At 40.2% G+C, this 19,033-nt stretch overlaps 1 protein-coding gene across 3 annotated transcripts in view; it reads right to left on the reverse strand.

Moving 5' to 3' along the window:
- Positions 1-19,033, reverse strand: part of CRHR2 (corticotropin releasing hormone receptor 2) — a 149,480-nt gene that overhangs the window by 54,237 nt on the left and 76,210 nt on the right. For 2 of the 3 annotated variants that reach the window (XM_065669265.1, XM_065669266.1), the window contains 2 exons: positions 10,540-10,625; positions 4,174-4,280 (listed from right to left, as the gene is read on the reverse strand). In XM_065669265.1, coding sequence (XP_065525337.1) covers positions 4,174-4,280; positions 10,540-10,625 — 193 coding nt within the window. The remainder of the gene's footprint in view (positions 1-4,173; positions 4,281-10,539; positions 10,626-19,033) is intronic. The other variant, XM_065669267.1, reaches the window with a different exon arrangement.

A 19,033-nucleotide genomic window follows, 5' to 3' on the forward strand; every position in this document is an offset into this window, starting at 1 on the left:
TGGTGTTGAGGTGTTGTATTCTTTCCTCTTGTTATTTCCTTTATCATTATTATTATTGGTGGTAGCAGCAGTGATTTGTGTTATACCTTAGTTACTAAACTGTTCTTATCTCAACCTGTGGGAGTTGCATTCTTTTCGATTCTCCTCTCCGTCCCTCCAGGAGCAGGGGGAGGGCAAGAAGCAGGGGAGTGAGTAAACGAGGTTTGTGGTTGGGTTTAAACCACGACAACAAGAAAGCAAAATTTCCCTTGAAACCTGCATTTGCTTTTGTTACCACCACACAAGTGACAAAAGATGTTATGCAGTGTTTGTGGGTTTGTTTTTTTATGAGCTACCCTTATCCAGCAACCTGTGTAGAAGGACAAATTATTTTTAATCTTCAGCCTATCTTCCTTTCAGCACCGTCCCTTATTGGATTCAAAACTCAGCAGGGACTTACATATTTCTCAGAACAAATACCTGTCTTCCCATACTACTTCTTCAGTCACTACTGCCCCAATAAAACATCTTCTGATTGAATCCAGTCAGGTCACTGCTGTCTATTGCCAGCACATTGTTTAATCACAAGTCCGGAGTTTTACAAAGGACTCTTATTCCACATCAGAGGCTGGTATAATAGCACACTAACAAAGGAAAACACAGGACAAAGCAGTTTGGGTTTCTGCATTATCAGCAACAGTAATGGAAAAATATGATTCAAAAGAACAAAAGAAGTTTTTGAATCTTTTTTCTTGGTTGGTTGTTTTTTTTTTTGTTTTTTTTTTCCCCTCCTTCAGCTTGATTGGTATTACTGATAGGAGGATTCCTCCTCTGGAAAATTTCTGCTTTACTAGTGCGAGAATGTGATTATGTGGGACAATAGCCCTGCCAGCAGGAACTACCTCTGTGTACCTGAGGGATGGCTCAAACCTTTACTAATAAGAACATATAGATTGAGATTCACAGTAATGCAGATACGTTTAACAATGCCACGTGAAGTGCCCTGAGCAAATCTCTCCAGATCCTGCATTGGAAATCAACGCAGCTCTACAGCACATTTGGTTTATACACAAATTCTCATTTTTCCTTCTCAACATATTTCTTTCTGTATGCTTGTTTTGTTTTGCATTGTAAAGGCAGCATGGCTCTCACACTTTTAAGACCACCTACATTTTAATCTTGGGGAACTATCCTTGACTTAGATCTTCAGGAGCTATCTCAATGACTCACTGCCGTTCAGTCAGCATGCCAACAAAAATCAGGCCCTCTCCCATAAGTCTGGCTTCACTTTTTATTATTCAGGTGCTAAATAAAATGTTTACTGGCTTATTTTTCATTGCACAGCCAAGAAAGAAGGATTGGTTCATATGTGACAGAACTGAAGAAAACAGGTGTGGAACAGGTCTTCACAATAAAAGAAAGTCCCTGGCTGAGCTCTTGTCACTTTCCAGTTGTGACAGGGTCTCCTGGTAACACGAGTACAGATAGCAGATGATTTCATTACTTGCTGGACATCTGAGATTTCTGACCCTCAATTATCTTTTGTTGTATGGTTCCTTAGAGTTTAAGACAGTAAGAACATTTCTAGTGGTGTGGAGGGTGGGTTGTGAATGGAGGACAGAGGTCTGTATAAGGAACTGAGGAAGACAAGAACTGTGGACAAGATAACACAGGATAGATTTGAAAGAACAGGGACTAGATACAGTACTTTCCCCTTCCCACTTCAGCACAGCTGATGTCTAAGATTCCCACCAACACAGCAGCTACCTGGACTGCAACAGCAGTGGTGAAGCTTATATGTAAAAGCAGAACACCCATCTCACTAGCTGATCCAAAGCAACACTCTTTGCCATGCTAACCAGGTATTTAACTTGCTCTTAAAACCTCCAGTATGAGAGATCCCACAGCCTTTCTAGCAGTTATGTTCCAATACAGCAGGCATGGTCAAGTCTCTTCCTTCAGACAGGACTGCCTTTGGGACTCCATCTGCACTGACAGAGCAAAGGAAAATCAAGCAGGTGATGAGTGAGAACCATAAAAATACAGAGAACTTGAGCCTTCCCAGTGGTCTCCTCCATCTTCACCTTCAGCAGGTATGCATGGAATGAGGCAGATGGATGGAGTGGAGCAAGGATAAGGAACTGGATCATTGAATCCTAGATTCTGATAGAGCTGAATCACAGAAACTAGCAGATTTCAACTTTGGGCCAAGACATGGGATTATCAAGTCTAGCTTTCAGGCTCTTCTATTGAATTTTTTTTAGCCAGAAATTATCTAGATTCTCATTTCACCCAAACAGTAGATGCCTTCTTCCATCCAAACTAAAACAGTTAAAAAAATCCCAAATAATAGGACTCAATTATCAAAACTGATTTGTTCTTGGGACACTTAGAAGAAGTGTGACAAAGATGTGCATAACCTAGAATTTACGTAGTAGAAATCTGTAATGCAACATGAATCTGGACTGCCTTAACTGGAGCATCTTTAGAACTTTTGAAAACAGATGTAACACTACAGACACTGAGGTAGCTCATGCTGGTTAAAGCTGCCTGGACACTAGATGTTTTTTTGCATGATAGAGTGGGAATTTGAAAAGATGGATTATCTTATTTCACAGCATGCATAGGGAAGCACTTATTTGCTGCAGTCATTTTTAATGCTGAGGCTGACTACAAAATTTAAATCTTAAAGTCAAAGTTGAAATAGCAGAACAATTTAAGAGATAACTAGGCTACTTCCGTGTTAGAAGGTGGATACATTTAGATCATAATATCTAATTGATTTTGTGTTATTTATTCAAACATTTATAAAAGATTCAGCCACATAGCAGGGAACAGAGTTACAATGAATAATTTGCATTTTTTTATTCAGTGTAAATTAATTCAGGTCTCCAACCACTACGGGAATTAGCATTATACATACAATAAAAAGGCTGAAATGGAAGGTTAAAGCAATGTACCATAAATGTTCCCACTGAATATTTTAAACTTTTTTTCTCATTCCTATTAGCATAGATTATTCTGTTTATGGATGCTGGGGTGAAAGAAGATTCCTTTTTCTAATAAGAAAGACCCTCCTGTTCAGAAGGCTCATGTGGGAGACTTAGCAATAGACTTTGTAGGGATGCTTCACTCTAGGAAAGCTTTGATTCTCTCATTAGGCCACCATCAATCATCATGTTGTAATCTGGCGGCGGGGGTGGTGGTGGATAATCCACCTGTTTCTTCTCTGCTATATAAGCTACTACATACAAGATTTTGTCCCAGGGATTATCCCTGCATAGCACTTAGTGCAGTGAGTTCTAAACTCAAGCTGAAAGCTCCTAGACAAGACAGCACAAATAGCACAGAAATACCAACCAGGTAATCCAACAAATAACACAGAAATATTCAACCAGGCCACTCCTATTGAAATACATTTCCATGACTCGGGCTGTACACATACAATACATAATGATGACTGAGGAACATCTACCTATTACTTTCCACTAAGTTTCCTTCCCTCTCATCCTTTCTCTTCTCCCTGTAGCCCTAACTCTTCCCCACAGATTTTCTTTCACCGACATATCCATTTGACCTGACAAACTCCCTTCTGTATCACTGAGCCAGAGACGGAAAGTACATCTTGTGCCGTTTCACTGATTTGCATCCATCATTTCCTGAGCACTGCTGGGGATAAAGCTCCTCCAAACATGTTTCTCTTGTTATTCAAGAAAACTTCCAAGTTCTTTCATGGAAGGAAAATTGAAATTAACCCAAAGCTAAATGGAAAGATTTAATTGCATTTCCTTTGGTCTAGATCTGGGCATCATCTGTCAGGGAATGCAAAATGACATGCTATCATACACTGCCTTATAAAAAAATGAAACTTGCCTCTAAAACTTGCAACTTGACACACATGAATCCCAGTCACCCTTAACGAAGCACTGTGTGCTCACTGAATTCTTTGCTGCATCAATAAATCACGTACAGTTCTCTTCCTGAATATGGACAGGCATGTCCTATGCACAGAAGCCACCATTACAGCTTATCCAATGCATCAGTCCATGAATCCATGTGCATGCTCATGAGTACGAAGGTCAGGATCATTTTTCAAGACCATATATGACCTGGACAGTGTTACTAGAGGGCTTGAGTAACCCGGTAAGTGTCACACCCCCAACCAAGTTAGAAGCATGCAAAGAGATTACTCACCTCAAGCACAAGAAAAGCATAAAGGCAACTATAAGGGCCCCTACTGATATACAGTGCCCCAGGTAGTTTATGATGAGAGCAATCTTGTAATGGAGCGCATACTTCCTCTGGAGGTAAAGAGATAACATGATTAAATCAGCATGACTCTCTAAGCACTGACATTAAGGAACAGTTAATCAGTTTAGGAAACAGTAATTACTTTTCTTGACTTTAAAATGATATCATAGCCCCAGGGCTGATGCCTATGTATAAGCCAAACATGCTGCCCAGGCACAGAAGTGAGTGTAGGCTTAGTTTCATTTCAGTTTGGGATTTGTTCACATTTTGTTACAAATCTCAGCAAAAGAGGGTGCTGTCCCCTCCCTTTTTAAATCTGATTTCCTCAGGATTTCTTATTTTTATTATTACATTAAAACTTTGTAATTTTAGGGTGACAAAGACACCAAAGACACAGCTTCTCACTTTCAAAAGTTATAACAAATTATTTTGTTTAGGAAAGTGCATGGTTTTAATGAGCCAAGTTATGCTACTCTCCTACTCAAATGGCTTGGTTTTCATGCAAAAATGAAACAGTTGTCAGTAAGAATAAATAATAAGCGCTTTCCGTACTCTGAAGTACATTCCTTTCAAGCTATGATTCTTATCTTTCAAGTTGAGGGCAGAATTAGTGCAGACTGAAAGAGCTGGAATAATCTTGTGGTGTCCTTTCAGTTTTGAGAGAGCCTGACAAACCAGAGATCCTGTTGGTTTTAGCAGCGACCCAAGTATGTGGTGAAACTTAACGTATTAGTATCTACTTCCTAGGATGCTCTGGAAATTATTGGTAGGTTCTTGATCCTGTAAACAAAAGATTAAGTACAAAAATGCTCCCACCTAAATCAGTGAATTTAGTGATGTGACCAAAATTTGACCTTGAAGTAACTGGAACATTCTTTATTGGTGGGCTGCTGCTGGCTTCAGAGAAAAGAGAAGCATCTCCCCTCTTTGCCTGATGGATAGGAAGAAGTAGAAAAACACTATTCAGATAAGTACTGAAGCTGGTCAAAAATTGACAGAGGTTTGCTACTTGAAGAACAAATCCCCCTGAAAAAAAGGATTTATTTTTTTTTCCTTTTTAATTAGTTTTAGCATTTGTTTCTTTTCAGGTTAAGCAGATCTTTCCCCACTTTGGGATGTTGTCCTCCTTCAGAAGAACGAGACCTTTGAAAACTAACCACAAAAAATTGTGGTTTCTTTTTTTTTTTTCCTAATAATTTCCCTTAACATTTTATTCCAGTCAATGGAATTTGTCAGTGAATGAATATTTGGATGAAACTACCACCAGCAGCTGTAGTTAATTTGTTCCATTGTTCTGTGAAGATAGCATCTTCCCGCACTTTGCCAGAGAGCAAGCAAGCTCTCTTGGAATAATTTCTGTGATGAAACCTGCCTGTATCTTCAGCACATGTGGTAATGTGCTGTTTCTGGACAGAACTCAACTATGAAAGGTATTTTTAAGTCTATTATAAAACCCCCTAAAATAAACTTTCCCTGCACAGGCCTATTTTCTGAAGGAAAAAAAACCTAACTAAAAAAACCCCAAACAAAACAACAACCAAACCTGTAAGATCTGAATTCCCCACTCAGTTCTATTAAACCTTAAGCCACAGACACATCTAAAGGGGAAGTAAACATGCTTGACCTGATGTGCCTACTTGAAACACAATGTTGTAATGCTCAGCTAGCGCCCTGGCAACCTGCTTTACTTATTTATTTTCCCATCCAGGTCATAGAATCATAGAATGTCTCAAGTTGGAAGGGAGCTACATAGGGAACATTGAGTTGAATTCCCTGCTTCTCACAGGACTACTAAAACTAAACCATATGACTAAGAGTGTCATCCAGAATTGTTCGCATAGTGCCAGAAATCTTCTGAAGGATGACAATGTTTCTCCCAGGCTAAGGAGCCTGCTCTTTGAATTTGACCCTTCAGCTCCCTCCTTTGGCTCCTAACTACTATTTCAACTTCACTCAAATTTTAAGAAGGTATGGTTCACAACACAAGAAAATGAATGGGAAAATAATATCATTAAGCTCCCCTTTGACACACTGATGCTGAAGGAAAAACAGACACAACTTTCATTTTTTTCTGTTGCTGACACTAACAAGGTTTCCTGAAGGCAAATTCAAATACCATAGAAACAAGAACTGCCTCACTGCCTCTGAAAAACTAAGCTGTCAGGGTGGCAAGATCACTTTCCACCAGCCTACGTGCAATCTGCATCTCTGGTAGAACTGGAGACAACACCTTCAGGGCTGAAAAACACATGCCCAGAATCAGTCATGTGGTGGCCAAAGCTCAGTTCATGTAAACTACTTGCATAACTCTTTGTCTCACCCTCTTGAAGACCAATACATTTGAAATGGTAACAACCTCCTACTGTCACACAATATTCCTTTGCTTTCAGGAAGGTGTATCACTTCACTAAAATGTAGGCTTAAATCCTGTTCAGGCTTAGGAGGAGGGTCATTACATTAGAAAGCAGACAGAAAAGCAGTAATAACCTTACTCTTGGACCACAGCAGGACACATCACTGAAGTCCTCCTCCATGCCATACCTTATGCCTGACAATCATGTTATATCAGACAGCACAGAGTTATCTTCCAGCCAGCTTCTACCAGGTAAACTGAGGAAGCCCAGCTTTATGTCTTTATCCGCACCAGCTTTGAAAATCTGAAGCACACTGGGCTCCCTACGGCCAGATTTTAGGCTAATGATGGAGTTATCCTGCCTAGAGGACTTTTTCCCTTTGCTTTGGCTAGGACATGACTGTTCACCTGGCCAAACCTAATCAGCCAGTTATTTGAGCTAATAACCACATAATGACAGCACTCTTAGCTCTCCAGATGACAAGGATCTTCCTCCTTCCTCCTTCTAACAGAACTTCCTGACAGGTCCTGCCAGTGTTTACAGGTCATGCCTTCCTGTGAGGCTCTGCACTCCATTTCCAGATCAGTCACTTTAGATTAGATTTCTTCCTGTCATCAGAATGATCTCACCACCAGAAGAGTTTAAAAGCACCGTATCTCTCTCCAAAGATTTTCAGAAGCAACTGGGAACTATCTTTGTCACCCAGGATTCCTCTGAGTTCACTGCTTTCCTGCTCCTTGCCAGCTGGAAGCTGGCTATCTGTGGCTAATGTGGCTGTGCTCCTAAGTAGGATACATTAACTTAAGCCCAGCGTGGTGCTAACTCAGCTACACAGCTTGAAGCCACCTCAGAACATTAGGAGAACCAAATTCATACACAGATGCCACAGACCACATAGACAAGACCAAAGAACCTAATTTATAGCTCTTTTTGGAGGCCAAGATATATTTGTTACTGCCTGAGACTTCTCCTTCTAAAAAGAACACAGATTTGTGCCAGATGCAGTGAAGGTTCCTTTGACACAGGAGCTTGTAGGCTGAGCAGAAGTTTTCCATTTGTCACACATTATGCAATCAAACAACAAGTTGGATCAAAATGATTTCTCTACCTGATTCCAGTACCTGGAGAAGAAGCTAATTGGATGTTCAGAGGATGGGATTCAGTCTGGCATTAGGACATCTACATTTGGGTATCTACCCAATATCTGAACTAATATGTGAAGCAAAGGCTAGAAGTAGTTACACAGAGGCACTTATTGCCCTTTGAAGTACACTCAGGAAACTGCTTCTTAGTTGGTCCTGGTGACTGACCTCCAATTGCTGCTGCTGCTGAAGAACACAGGTATTCCAGAAGGCCTGTGTCACACCTGTCAGATGCACAGAGACACACACTGGGGCATTTTAAACTACACTGTCTAACTACATTCCTAGCCAAAGTGGGAACCTAGGGCCAAAGTAGTCCCATAGCACAGCTTTATCAGCTACTGCCACAGGTCTTGACCACAAGTAAAGTGATCATGTGCTAATGTAACCCAGTGAATGCATGTTACAGGACCTTATGTCCCCCAAGACTGACCCACCACTGAAAACTGAAATTTCCCTTGCTACATTACCAATGCTATGTGATAAACCATGTAGCCTTGGACATGGGGTTGTTCTTGATAAGTCCTGCTCCTGTCCCAGGTATCAATCACTGAATTTGAAGTCAAACCATGTAGTTCTTTAGCACTCTGCCTGTGAGTGCTAAAGAACTGAAAGTAGTGTTGTTTTCTATGTTAAACATGAAACACAGGGCTGACGCTTAGCATCTGCTAGGAACAGTCAATAAATAACAATGGACCCACATGCGTGCTTGCATCTCACCTTTAATCAAAATGAAAGATTAGGAAATCTAGGAGGATTTTTCTTTTCCTGTCTTTCTTTTTTTTTGGATCACAAAGTAAACCAAGTATTCATCCATAACACTGAGCATTATGTAGAGATTTAAAAAATATTCACAAATATTAATATTTGCAAAGCTTGTTGCAAATCTTTAAACATCTAAGAAATTAGATTTTAAGCTTTTGCAAACAAGGGTGGGGGAACATCTGTACTTTTACCTGCTTAAGGAACATGCTATTTAAAGAGTTTTAAGCTATTACCATAGCTGCAAAGTTTTTAAAAGAAAAAACAGAGTAAAGGAACTAATCCTTTCCTCTAGTCACAACACTTCTCCAGCCTCTTCAAATAAAACTTGTCTGTATTTGCTTGTGCAGAGATAGCAACTGTTCCAGTCATGCAGACAAACACATAGAGACTGTCATTAAAACACAGTAGCAGTCTCCTGAGCTGCTACAGCAGACTGCTACCATCAGGCTCAGGCTTCCCATACCAGTTAAAGCACATGAAAAGATTTTCACCCATCTCGGTTCCCCATTCTCTAAGTCAGCACTAGCTGCTACACACACCCCATCTTGCTCATTTTTAAGAGGGTGGTTTCAGAAATGCAAACCCATTTCTGATACCATGGTCTGCTGTTTTGCTCAACTGCAACCACATTTTCACTCCCCTTGCTTGTGCTGGCCCCAGCACTGCTGCAATAATGCAATAAGATAGATAGTTTAGGGAACTGATACATCTGAAAAACGATCCATCAAAAAGTGTTTAATTCTAAGTGGGAAAGAAATGTAAGGAGGGGCTGCATTGGGGTGGTCTCAACTTGGATCAGCTTAAATTGCCATGGGAGCCTCTCCACTACGCTATACCACCTTGAATATGTATCAGTCCCTCTGGATGGCAGTCATGTACTGGTACATTTTTTCTTGCTTTCTAGAAGCCTCTAGTAATAGAGGGTGGGAGGTGGCCTACCACCAAATTACCTAGCCAGTGGGCATGAACAGGCCCTCTTCAGCAGCTGGTATGTAGTTATCTGTTTTTTCGATTCCCTTGTCAAAGCCCACATTCAGCAACATGGATCTTACAGGATGGATGCTGGGCCACAGCCAAAGCGCATCATTACTGCTTTGAGTACAGCACTAGTCCAGATAGTTCCTGAGTACTAAATCTGGATTAGCTCTGCAAGCAGCATTCAGCAGGTAAGTCTTCCTCCTCTCCATTTGCAACTGGCATGGTACAACTCTAATGAGTGTAATGAACCCTACAACATAAACAAGTCTGAGCTGCTGGGCTACACACTGGTTCTCAGAAGGCAAAAGTCACTCCTGGCAGGGAGGTAGCACAGAGCCCATGTGTGCTTATGTCCCATCATAGCACTCAAAACAGGAGAAAGAGAACATGGCATGAGGCCTTGAAGGTTTAAACTGTGTGAGGACTAATGTTTATGATGCCTCCAAGAAAAGCTAAGTGTCCTGGGTTTAAACCATGACACTAAGACATTTGACAAGAAAGGGATAGCTTGCAGCCTTTCTGAAGGAGCTTAACCCTATATGTTAATTTCATTCTGTAACCTCCTATATAATGCAAGACTAGCTCAATCTTTTAACAGACATCTAGGACCTGAGCCTGTTTTTTATGTATTTTTCTGTTGCTGTGCTGTTGCTGAAGGAAAAATGTTATTGAGATCTGGAGAGGCCAGTTGTTGATAAGACCTCAGAACTGGTACAGGGTGGAATCAGCTTGTGAAAGCTTATTTTTCAGTGCCAAGGAAGCTTTTGGTCTTATTATCACTAACATTTACTGTAGCAGCTGTAGGCTTTGAACAAAGATAGGAGGTATCTGCATAAGCACACATCATCAGGGATAGAGTGTAATAAAGCTTCATTTTCTAAAAACCGTGTGAGTAGGGGATATAGAAAGAGGGTAAGTGTTTTGCCTGAATTCACAGGGAGGATTTTTTGCACAGATCGAAAGGGAATCAGCCTCAGAAATCCCAAATTAGTAGGTTAACCTTAAACTTAGCTTTGCATTCATGTATGCTGTGAAATGTCATTAAGAAGAATGAAGAGAAAAATACAGACCTTGTCATCCAGAATAGGCTCACACTGAGAGTAGTTTATCTTGGAAGCCCATGTCCCATTGCCCAAGCATTCTCTGTAGGCATTTCCTGGTACAGACCAAAATAAAAGAGAGATGAACACTCTGTGCTGATCTTTAAACAGCTTAGCAATTTTATAGATTTAAGAAAATGTTAACAGAACAGATTATTCATGAGGTAAATCAACTTATCCCACCTCTGTGAGGATTAGAATATCCTGCTGAGGAGAGCAGAAATAAAAGACACATCTAGAGACAACAAGTATTTAAGATACTTACTGATAATGTTTTCTTACAGCATATGGGTTCAGAAGACAGCAAAGCTGGGAGAATAATTTTGCAAGAGAAAGCTCAATGTGATAGTTTTTTAAAAAGCAGTTAAATTTTGTATTAAAATTGAGCAGAAATATTTAGGTCTTTAGTGCTCCATGTAGGTGAATGGTATGTGTATGGTAAACTTACTGCTCTACTCCCCTCTCATTTGTAAACTGTAACTATAAGAAACTCTCCTGGAAATACTGATTTTCTAGAGTCTTCCTATGCAACAACATTACGGGTAAAACTTCTGCAAAGAACCTAAAGGAACAAGATAACCACACTGCCCAGCCTTGGGCAGGCAGGTTGGGAAGGCCACACAAGAATGTCTCTGGAAAGATTTCGGGAACTGGTACACCTAGGTTAGGATGTCTTCACTCATTGTCTGTGAAAAACAAATTTCTTCCGATGTTCTTCCAATGTGCCAGTTCTCCCAGAATATAAGTTACTTTACAAATTACTTTACTGAAGCAGAGGGATTTCAAGTTCAATTGCAACGTCACCCCGAGGAACTCTGGGAGTGGGATGTAGAAATACTTTGGGCAAGGAGGGGAATTCAGTTTTTCACAAGCACTCCTCTTTATCTCAAGGAACTCAGAGAGAAAACTATGCAGCACTGCTGTACAAACTACCTTCCTCCATTCATCAAAAGTACATCTAATCACAAGCAATAGGGTTACTTCCATGCTTATTTTGAACTGTATCTTAGAAACACGAGAATTAAAATAAAACAGGAAATTCAGAAAGATCCCCAAAGGACACATACGGGCAACTTCCTAGTGAACTCTTCCTGATGTTCTTGCTGCCCTTTACCCAACTTCTTCTTGGGCATTTGCCATGGCCATTCAGTGCTAGTTCAGCACCAACCATCAGGAAAATATGATGTCAAATAAAAGCATCATATTGAATGTTTCTTAAAGTGCTGTTGACAACAACCTTTGAAAAAGGTAAAAATAGTTTTGAAAAGGTGCCTTGTCTTGGGACACGTGAAGGAAAATGGAAAGTAACAAGTAACAGTTCACCTAGATATTCCAGATTATACCATATCCATAGAGACTGATGAATTTTATACTGCTGTTGTCTATTTGCATTTTTTCGCTCTTTCTTTTTGGAGTGACAAGGCCAAAATAATAAAATAAAATGACTGGTAACGTATTAACTACAGGAACTCATGCCAACTACAGGAACTCATGCTAGATGTTAAGGACTTCAGTTTCCATTTCTGTCACTAGTTTACAAATTAACATATTTCCCTCTCTTTCTTGCTAGAAAATCAGGTATATGCCTTTTCCATATTATTTTTCTCATGCAATTTTGCCCTGAATGGTAAACAGATGGCTAGATTTCTTCCCTCACTGTTGTGTTAATTATTATTCAGTATTTCAAGCTAAATGTATGTCAGGGCATCTTTTATTCTCTTTCTCTGAGACCAGGTCTGAGTGGGATTCAGGTGGTTGGATCTGAGCTCCATTCCTAAAAGCCCTTGCATTTGGCCCCTGCTTTTGGCCAGTGCTGAAGATCTCTGTGCCAAATGGTTACTGATTTTGGTCTATGTAGCATATGTCTGACTCTCCAGACAGAGTGGGAAACTTTGGTGCTTAGTCATATGTTGAATACCACTTCCAGGATAGTGATTATATGAAACTCTTATTTTATTCATTCTGACTCTTCCCTCCCCATATCTTTCCAACTCGGGTGTGGAGACCATAAACACAGTCAACACTTAAAATGTAAAACTGGGACTGCACCAGTACCTGAGAGGGAGAGGTGCATTTGAATCAAGCACCTAGTTATCCATGTAAAAGGAAAATCACTCTTCTTTTTCTAATTTCTCTCTAGATCAGAAATTGACAGAAAGTAAAAATAGCTTGAAGTTGGGTGAAAGAGAGGGGGAGTGTCAAAACTAGGGAAACAAGACCCATTTGATACCAAAGATCTCTTCAAAGAATTCTCATAGTTGAGAAAGAAAGTAAATTTTAGGAGTGCTCCCCCTATCCACACTAACTTTTTCCTCTGCTCTTTTCATTGTTATTTTTATTTAGTACAGAAATGGAAGCATAACATGTGTCCACGACTTCTGGAAAATGAGCTGGCAGGACCATGGCAGAGCTGTGAACCACCACAAATCATGTATTTTACCTTATGATGCCCTGGTGCCTCTGTCATCTGCACCACATCTTCCTTGCTCATTATAGCCTTCTTTTAAGAAAAAGATGTGCCTCATGTTTATTACCCAGAACAAAAATTAGGGAACAGATAATGATCAAAAAAGCAAGACCGAGTTTCACGAGTGCCATTCATTTGCACCTCTATTTTGATATGTAACCTTTCCACTTAGGATACCAGGAGCCATAAAATGTGCCTCTGAGTTCTCCTTCAGGAATCCTATACAATACCCACATAAAAGCATTTATTTGAGAAACAGTGATGTGGGTGTACAAGCTGTCCCACCATACCTCTTACATGGTGAACATGTGAACAAGAGAAGGATAAAAATTAAACTCTAAGTTTCTCTAGTCTAGATTCTCCTCCAGTATCAGCCACTTCTTGGAAACAAAAACAGCAAGTAGATCTGACTTCTGGGAATGTCTCATTCCAAACGTTAGTAATCATAAGAAATTTATAACCTAAAGCAAAGGTCTTCTTTCTTCCAAATGCCTTACAGCATTAGTTCTAGCAGCCACTTGGAAACAAGCTTCTGGTCATACTGAGTATATTTTCACATATCTATTTTAACATAATACAGATATTTTACACAGTGCTTTAAAGAAGAATAATAGAATCATGATTTAGTGAGAGGGGTAATAACAGAGGGTAAGAGAGTCACTGCGGGCACCTGCAAGAAAAGCTCTTGTTCATACACAGATGAATCCCAAGGCATAGGGTAAGTACGTTTAGCATTTCTTGAGCACATAGGGCTGACCACATATGCACAGGACAGAGGCTCACTGCATTCAGAGACAGTCACAGAATCACAGAATACCACATTGGAAGGGACCTCAAGACATCTGGTCCAGCCTTTCTAGGCAAAGCATGACCTAGACTAGATGTCCCTGCACCCTGTCCAGCTGAATCTTAAAAGTGTCCCGTGCTGGGGAACCCACCACTTCCCTGGGGAGATTATTCCGATGTTTGATTGTTTTCAAAGTGAAAAATTTTACTGTTGAGAAGGAAAGTCACATCTGGTATGTGCTGAACTTCCCGTGTGTGGTTGTATATCTCTGCACAGAAGACCACAGATAAATCAGTGGCAACTTCAAATAATCACCATATTCTTTTTCATAGCAGTGAACAGCTGCTTCATAGCATCCCTACTTACTGTCAAAGCAACACAGAGAAGATGAAGAAATAACAGACCGGACTCAGTGACAGGCTGAGTCACTGGAACATGCAGAGTTGTAGCAGTGATCAAAGCAGCAGAGAGATGCCAAAAAGATGACAGAGACATAGGTTTTATGAAAGACAGCAATAGAAGGTATATGTCCCCCAGCTTCAGAGTATGTAAGAGGGAAACCAACAGTTGGTGATCTCACTAAGAGAATTCTATGGTCTCTTTTGTGATTGAACATGCTGAAGAATATTCTTTCTTACCTGGTTTTCCAATGAGAACAGGGCTTAATGTGCTTTGTGTTAGAAGCATTCTTGCCCTTTGCTTTAAAGCACTATGTGCAGAAAGAAACTGGATCAAGTTCAGCTTTTATTAATGATTGTCATGAAAAATAGCGAGAAAATGGAAGAGTCATTATGGAGAACTCCACTGTAGAAACAATGATCACCCAGGAAGAAAAGAACACTTACATGATCTTTCTAGGGCAACAATAGCTAGTAAGAGCTACTAGCAGTATGTCTTTTCTTCCTAGATAAACAATAATAAAAAAAAAAAGGTGACAATTTTCATTTTCTTAGACAAATGGCATACTGAAGAATTCAGTATACTTTCTGTTCTTATAATTTCTCCTTCCTTACTGACTTTATTCTAAAGAACAAATACACAAATAGAGATTTTTGGTGGTTGTAACTTGTGGTTATTTGTGCTGTGTGTGCACCTGCACTTGTATACTACTACTGTACCAGCAGATTTAATCTTGATGCAAGTGAACAGTAAGCAGTAGATGACTCATGATGACACAGGCAACACACAGCCATTATATACATAGATTTTGACACACCATCCAATACCCACTTCTATGCTTCAGTCTGTGGCCTCTTCTTTGACTTTGAAAATGTTGATTCTCTTTTGTAGATTATTAGCAACATTTATGGCCCTTGTCTGCTTCTGCTTAACCATCAGTTCAGGGGACAGGCAAAGAGGTAACAGGGAACTCCCTTAATAGAAAGCAATATGCAGTAGGGCTCAGATTGTCACGCAGGTTACTAGCTTCCAGAAAATGTATTTCATCCCCTCCAGGCCAGCCAGCATAACATATGCATTTTCATATTTCCTCTAAGGGCTGATTCAGTCATGCTAATCACAGTCATATGCTATCAATAAAGCAAATGACAGCAATGGCAGTATTCCCAGAGTCAAATGCAGCAATTAAGAGCCTCTCAGACAGTGTACGGCACTGCTTTCCACTACTGTTCCTGCTTTGTAGTGGTGGCTGCTGTGCCAGGTCTTAATTCTACAGCCAACATTTCAGCTCCATACACAATATAGATACACATATACAAAGACTACGGAAGTACCAACATTTGCAGTTCTCATGGGCTCTAAAATTATGAAAAAGGGATCTCCCTTTCTGAAAAAACTTCGTATCACATCACAAAAAGGTAGGTAAAAGATCTGAGCATAACTCTAACAAAGCACTGGCAGGAACAGAACTGGGAAACCCTGTTCCTTACAACCAGCCACCCACAGCAGGAACGGGGACTCTTCGATGTATAAAGCTATTTTAAAAGCAATGCTTGCTGCAAAGCCCTAGTGAACAACACTGGTCCAACCCACTTCATAAAGTCTTTGTTATAAGTCACTGTTCACTCTTAGCTTAAACAGTCCTTCAGAGTCCCTGCAGTGAGCAGAGAACTTATATCCCTGCAGATTTCACAGGGTCTTCAGAAATGACCTCCTGCAGGTAAGCATTCAGGAATGAGTGGTGTGGTGAGGATACTGTAGGTAACAAAACGGTGCCAAGTCTCCTCAACTCCAGACTCTGGGAAAGGTGTGCCCAGTTCAGTCCATTTTCTTATGGCTCTTCTCTGAATAAAGCCAGAGAAACAATCAAATAACTATAGAAATGTTTTGCTCATATGTGTTTGTTTATATATACCCACATACATATACATACTACTATAACAAACTTGATCTTTTCTTAGTGGAGTATAATCATTTAAGAGCAACTGAGAAAATCCAAGGTGGAGATCAGAAGTTCCTTGAACAGAGAAGAAAAATTGTGTTGCATTTATCCAAAAACTGAGCATGACATCAAAGCTCTGTCTGCTTGCCAGAAACCAAGACTGTTAAGAAACCTCAGCATATCTGTTGTTTAAATAAAGAGAAGCTTTATTTAAAAATAAATATTTAAATTATTTAAAAATAAAAAATTAATCTGGGATCAACCCAGATTTAGAATTGTATCCCCAAATACCCCATAAACCAATAATAATGGGTAACAATTTTGATCTGACATGGAAGAACATGAGAGAAGCTTGCAGATGTTTTTTTTGGTTCTTTTTGAAGGACTCTGCACGTTCAGGACAGCTGGTGTTTTATGAAGGGGGAGACATCCAAACTCTGTTTACAGCTTTGTCCATAACCCTCTTCAGCACCCCTGCCACTCAATACTGGTATCACAACACTAGCTCTAGGAAAACTTACATAGACACAAGCAGCTTTTCACCAATAAGCTCAGGGACCTTTATCCCAGAACAGTAGTATGACTTTTGGCCATCTAAACTCAAGCAATATTAATTCCTCCCCAACAAGAGGAGACTTGAGACTCATCTAAAAAGACCTCAGTGTTGTATCTAACCAGCAAATGGAGCAGCAACAGTCAACATTTGTCATCCCAATTGATTTTTCTGCAACTTAGAACCCACTGAATTTAGATGACTGTGGTAAGCCTTAGTATTCAGTATAACTGACTGCTTCAAAACCGCAAGTGTTTTCATGAAAATTGTACTTAAGATACTGATAACACCAGACAACGAAAGTACACACAAACACAGAGCAGCTACAAAAGCTGTACTAATAGGTGTACTGAAAATTGGCCAAATGGCAAGGTCCACAGGGCCTGATGAAGCCACCTCTGGAGAACTGTCTCCAATTCCTGGATCCCCAGTAAAAGAGACACATGGACATACTGGAAAGAGTTTTGACAGATGGCTACATGGTGATTAAGGGACTGAAGCACCTTGCATATGGGGAAAGGCTAAGAAAGCTGGAAATGTTCAGCCTAGAGAATGAAAGGTTAAGGAGGTAATCCTATTAATGTATATAAATACCTGAAGGGAAAGTGCAAAAAGGATGGATCCATGCTCTTTTCAGTGGTGCCCAGTGACCAGAGGCCACACGCACAAACTGAAGCACAGGAGGTTCCATCTGGACCTCAGGAAACACATTTTTACTATGAAGGTGACTGAGCACTGGAACAGGTTGTTCAGGGAGGTTGTGGAGTCTCCATCCTTGGAGATATTTAAAAACCATCTGTACACAGTCCTGGACAACTGGCTCTAGGTGGCCCTGTCGCAGCAGGAGGCTTGGACTAGATGAACTCCAGCTCTCCCTTCCGACCTCAACCAACCTGTGATCTGTTATTAACAGCACACTATTATCCTCTGGAACAATTTTAAAACACATCTTAGATTCAGTGCTTTACATCAGTATGAGAGGTGAAACCTTGACCTTAATTTCATTTCTAATAACAGATGATGTTGCATTTCCGAATAGAATATGTGAAGAAGAGTATTTGATGAGTGGTTTTATTTTTTTTAGTTGTTTTTTTTTTTTTTTTTTATTTTACTTTATTGACACTGTTGAAGAACATAAAGCCCTCCAGGTAGCAGTAACTCAATCTGTATAGATTGGCCTGGTGGCAGGCTTGTGTTTAGTCAGTAAAAGTTCATTAAAAGCATGAAACAAACAAGAGACTGCAGCACAGGGTAAAGGTAAGTGGATGGAAATCTCAGCAGGAAGTTAACCACATCCTTCCAGTCATTAGGGGGTGAAAGATAACTCCAGACACTGCATGCAGGCAGTATGCTAATGGATCTTGTCCTTGACAACTGGAACTAAGCTAGCTTTGAAAAGGATTTTAGTCATCTTGCCATGTCTCATGTAGATGACTTTCTGACAAGGTTTACATATCCAGTTGTCACTAAATGGAAATCTGCCTTCTCTAACTATACATGCCTTCATCCTGGATCCCACACATAGAATGGCCTATAATCCTGAGACAAGTTCATCTGCTACTGGAGTGAATGGAATAAGTAGGCAAATGGAAAATAAATAAAACAGTCTGTTAAGTTCTGAGCTGTGCACAGCTAAGGGTATCTGACTGTTTTGGAAACTTGCTGATCCATGTTAGATGTCAGCCAAGCTGAAAGGAAGGGTCCATCAATCAGAAAACCAGAACCCCCACTGAACAAACTCCCTAGAAAGCACAGAGTTTTGAAAAGTGCAGTTTGCAGTGACTATGCCAATTTCAGATAATCACAGATGCAGCAAATAACTGAAAGAGCACAGTGGGTCACTGTTGTCCATCTCCCTACCAACCGGATTTGTTCAGTGTAGATTAAAAAGTGTAAGCCCCAGGAATTTCTAGTAATTGCTTTGCAAAACCATTTCAGACAGCCTGTTAAATCTCTCCACTGGGAATGTTTTTGTTGATGTCCTAAATAACTTTTCCTCCCTTTTAAGAAATCTATTAAACTCTTTTTGCCTCTGTACTGCCCTCTGACCAAACTGAATAACTTGTCTTCTTTTCTAGGGCAGGTTAGGCCTGCATATTTACCATAGGAAGCGTTCAACCTTGTAATTTTAGAGTATCAGCCTGTAATGACTCTTGTTCAGCACATCTTACCGGTCCCTACACTGGCTTCAGGGCACAGCAAAGTGGCTGTGGAGCAGCCAGGCAATGATGCCCAAATCATGGAGGTATTTATGCTACATTTACCAATGGAAAATTTTAGAAAAATTCCAAGAACACAGGAGTAAGCCAAAACAAA

Source organism: Lathamus discolor, chromosome 2, assembly GCF_037157495.1.
Source record: "Lathamus discolor isolate bLatDis1 chromosome 2, bLatDis1.hap1, whole genome shotgun sequence".
Classification (NCBI taxonomy): domain Eukaryota; kingdom Metazoa; phylum Chordata; class Aves; order Psittaciformes; family Psittacidae; genus Lathamus; species Lathamus discolor.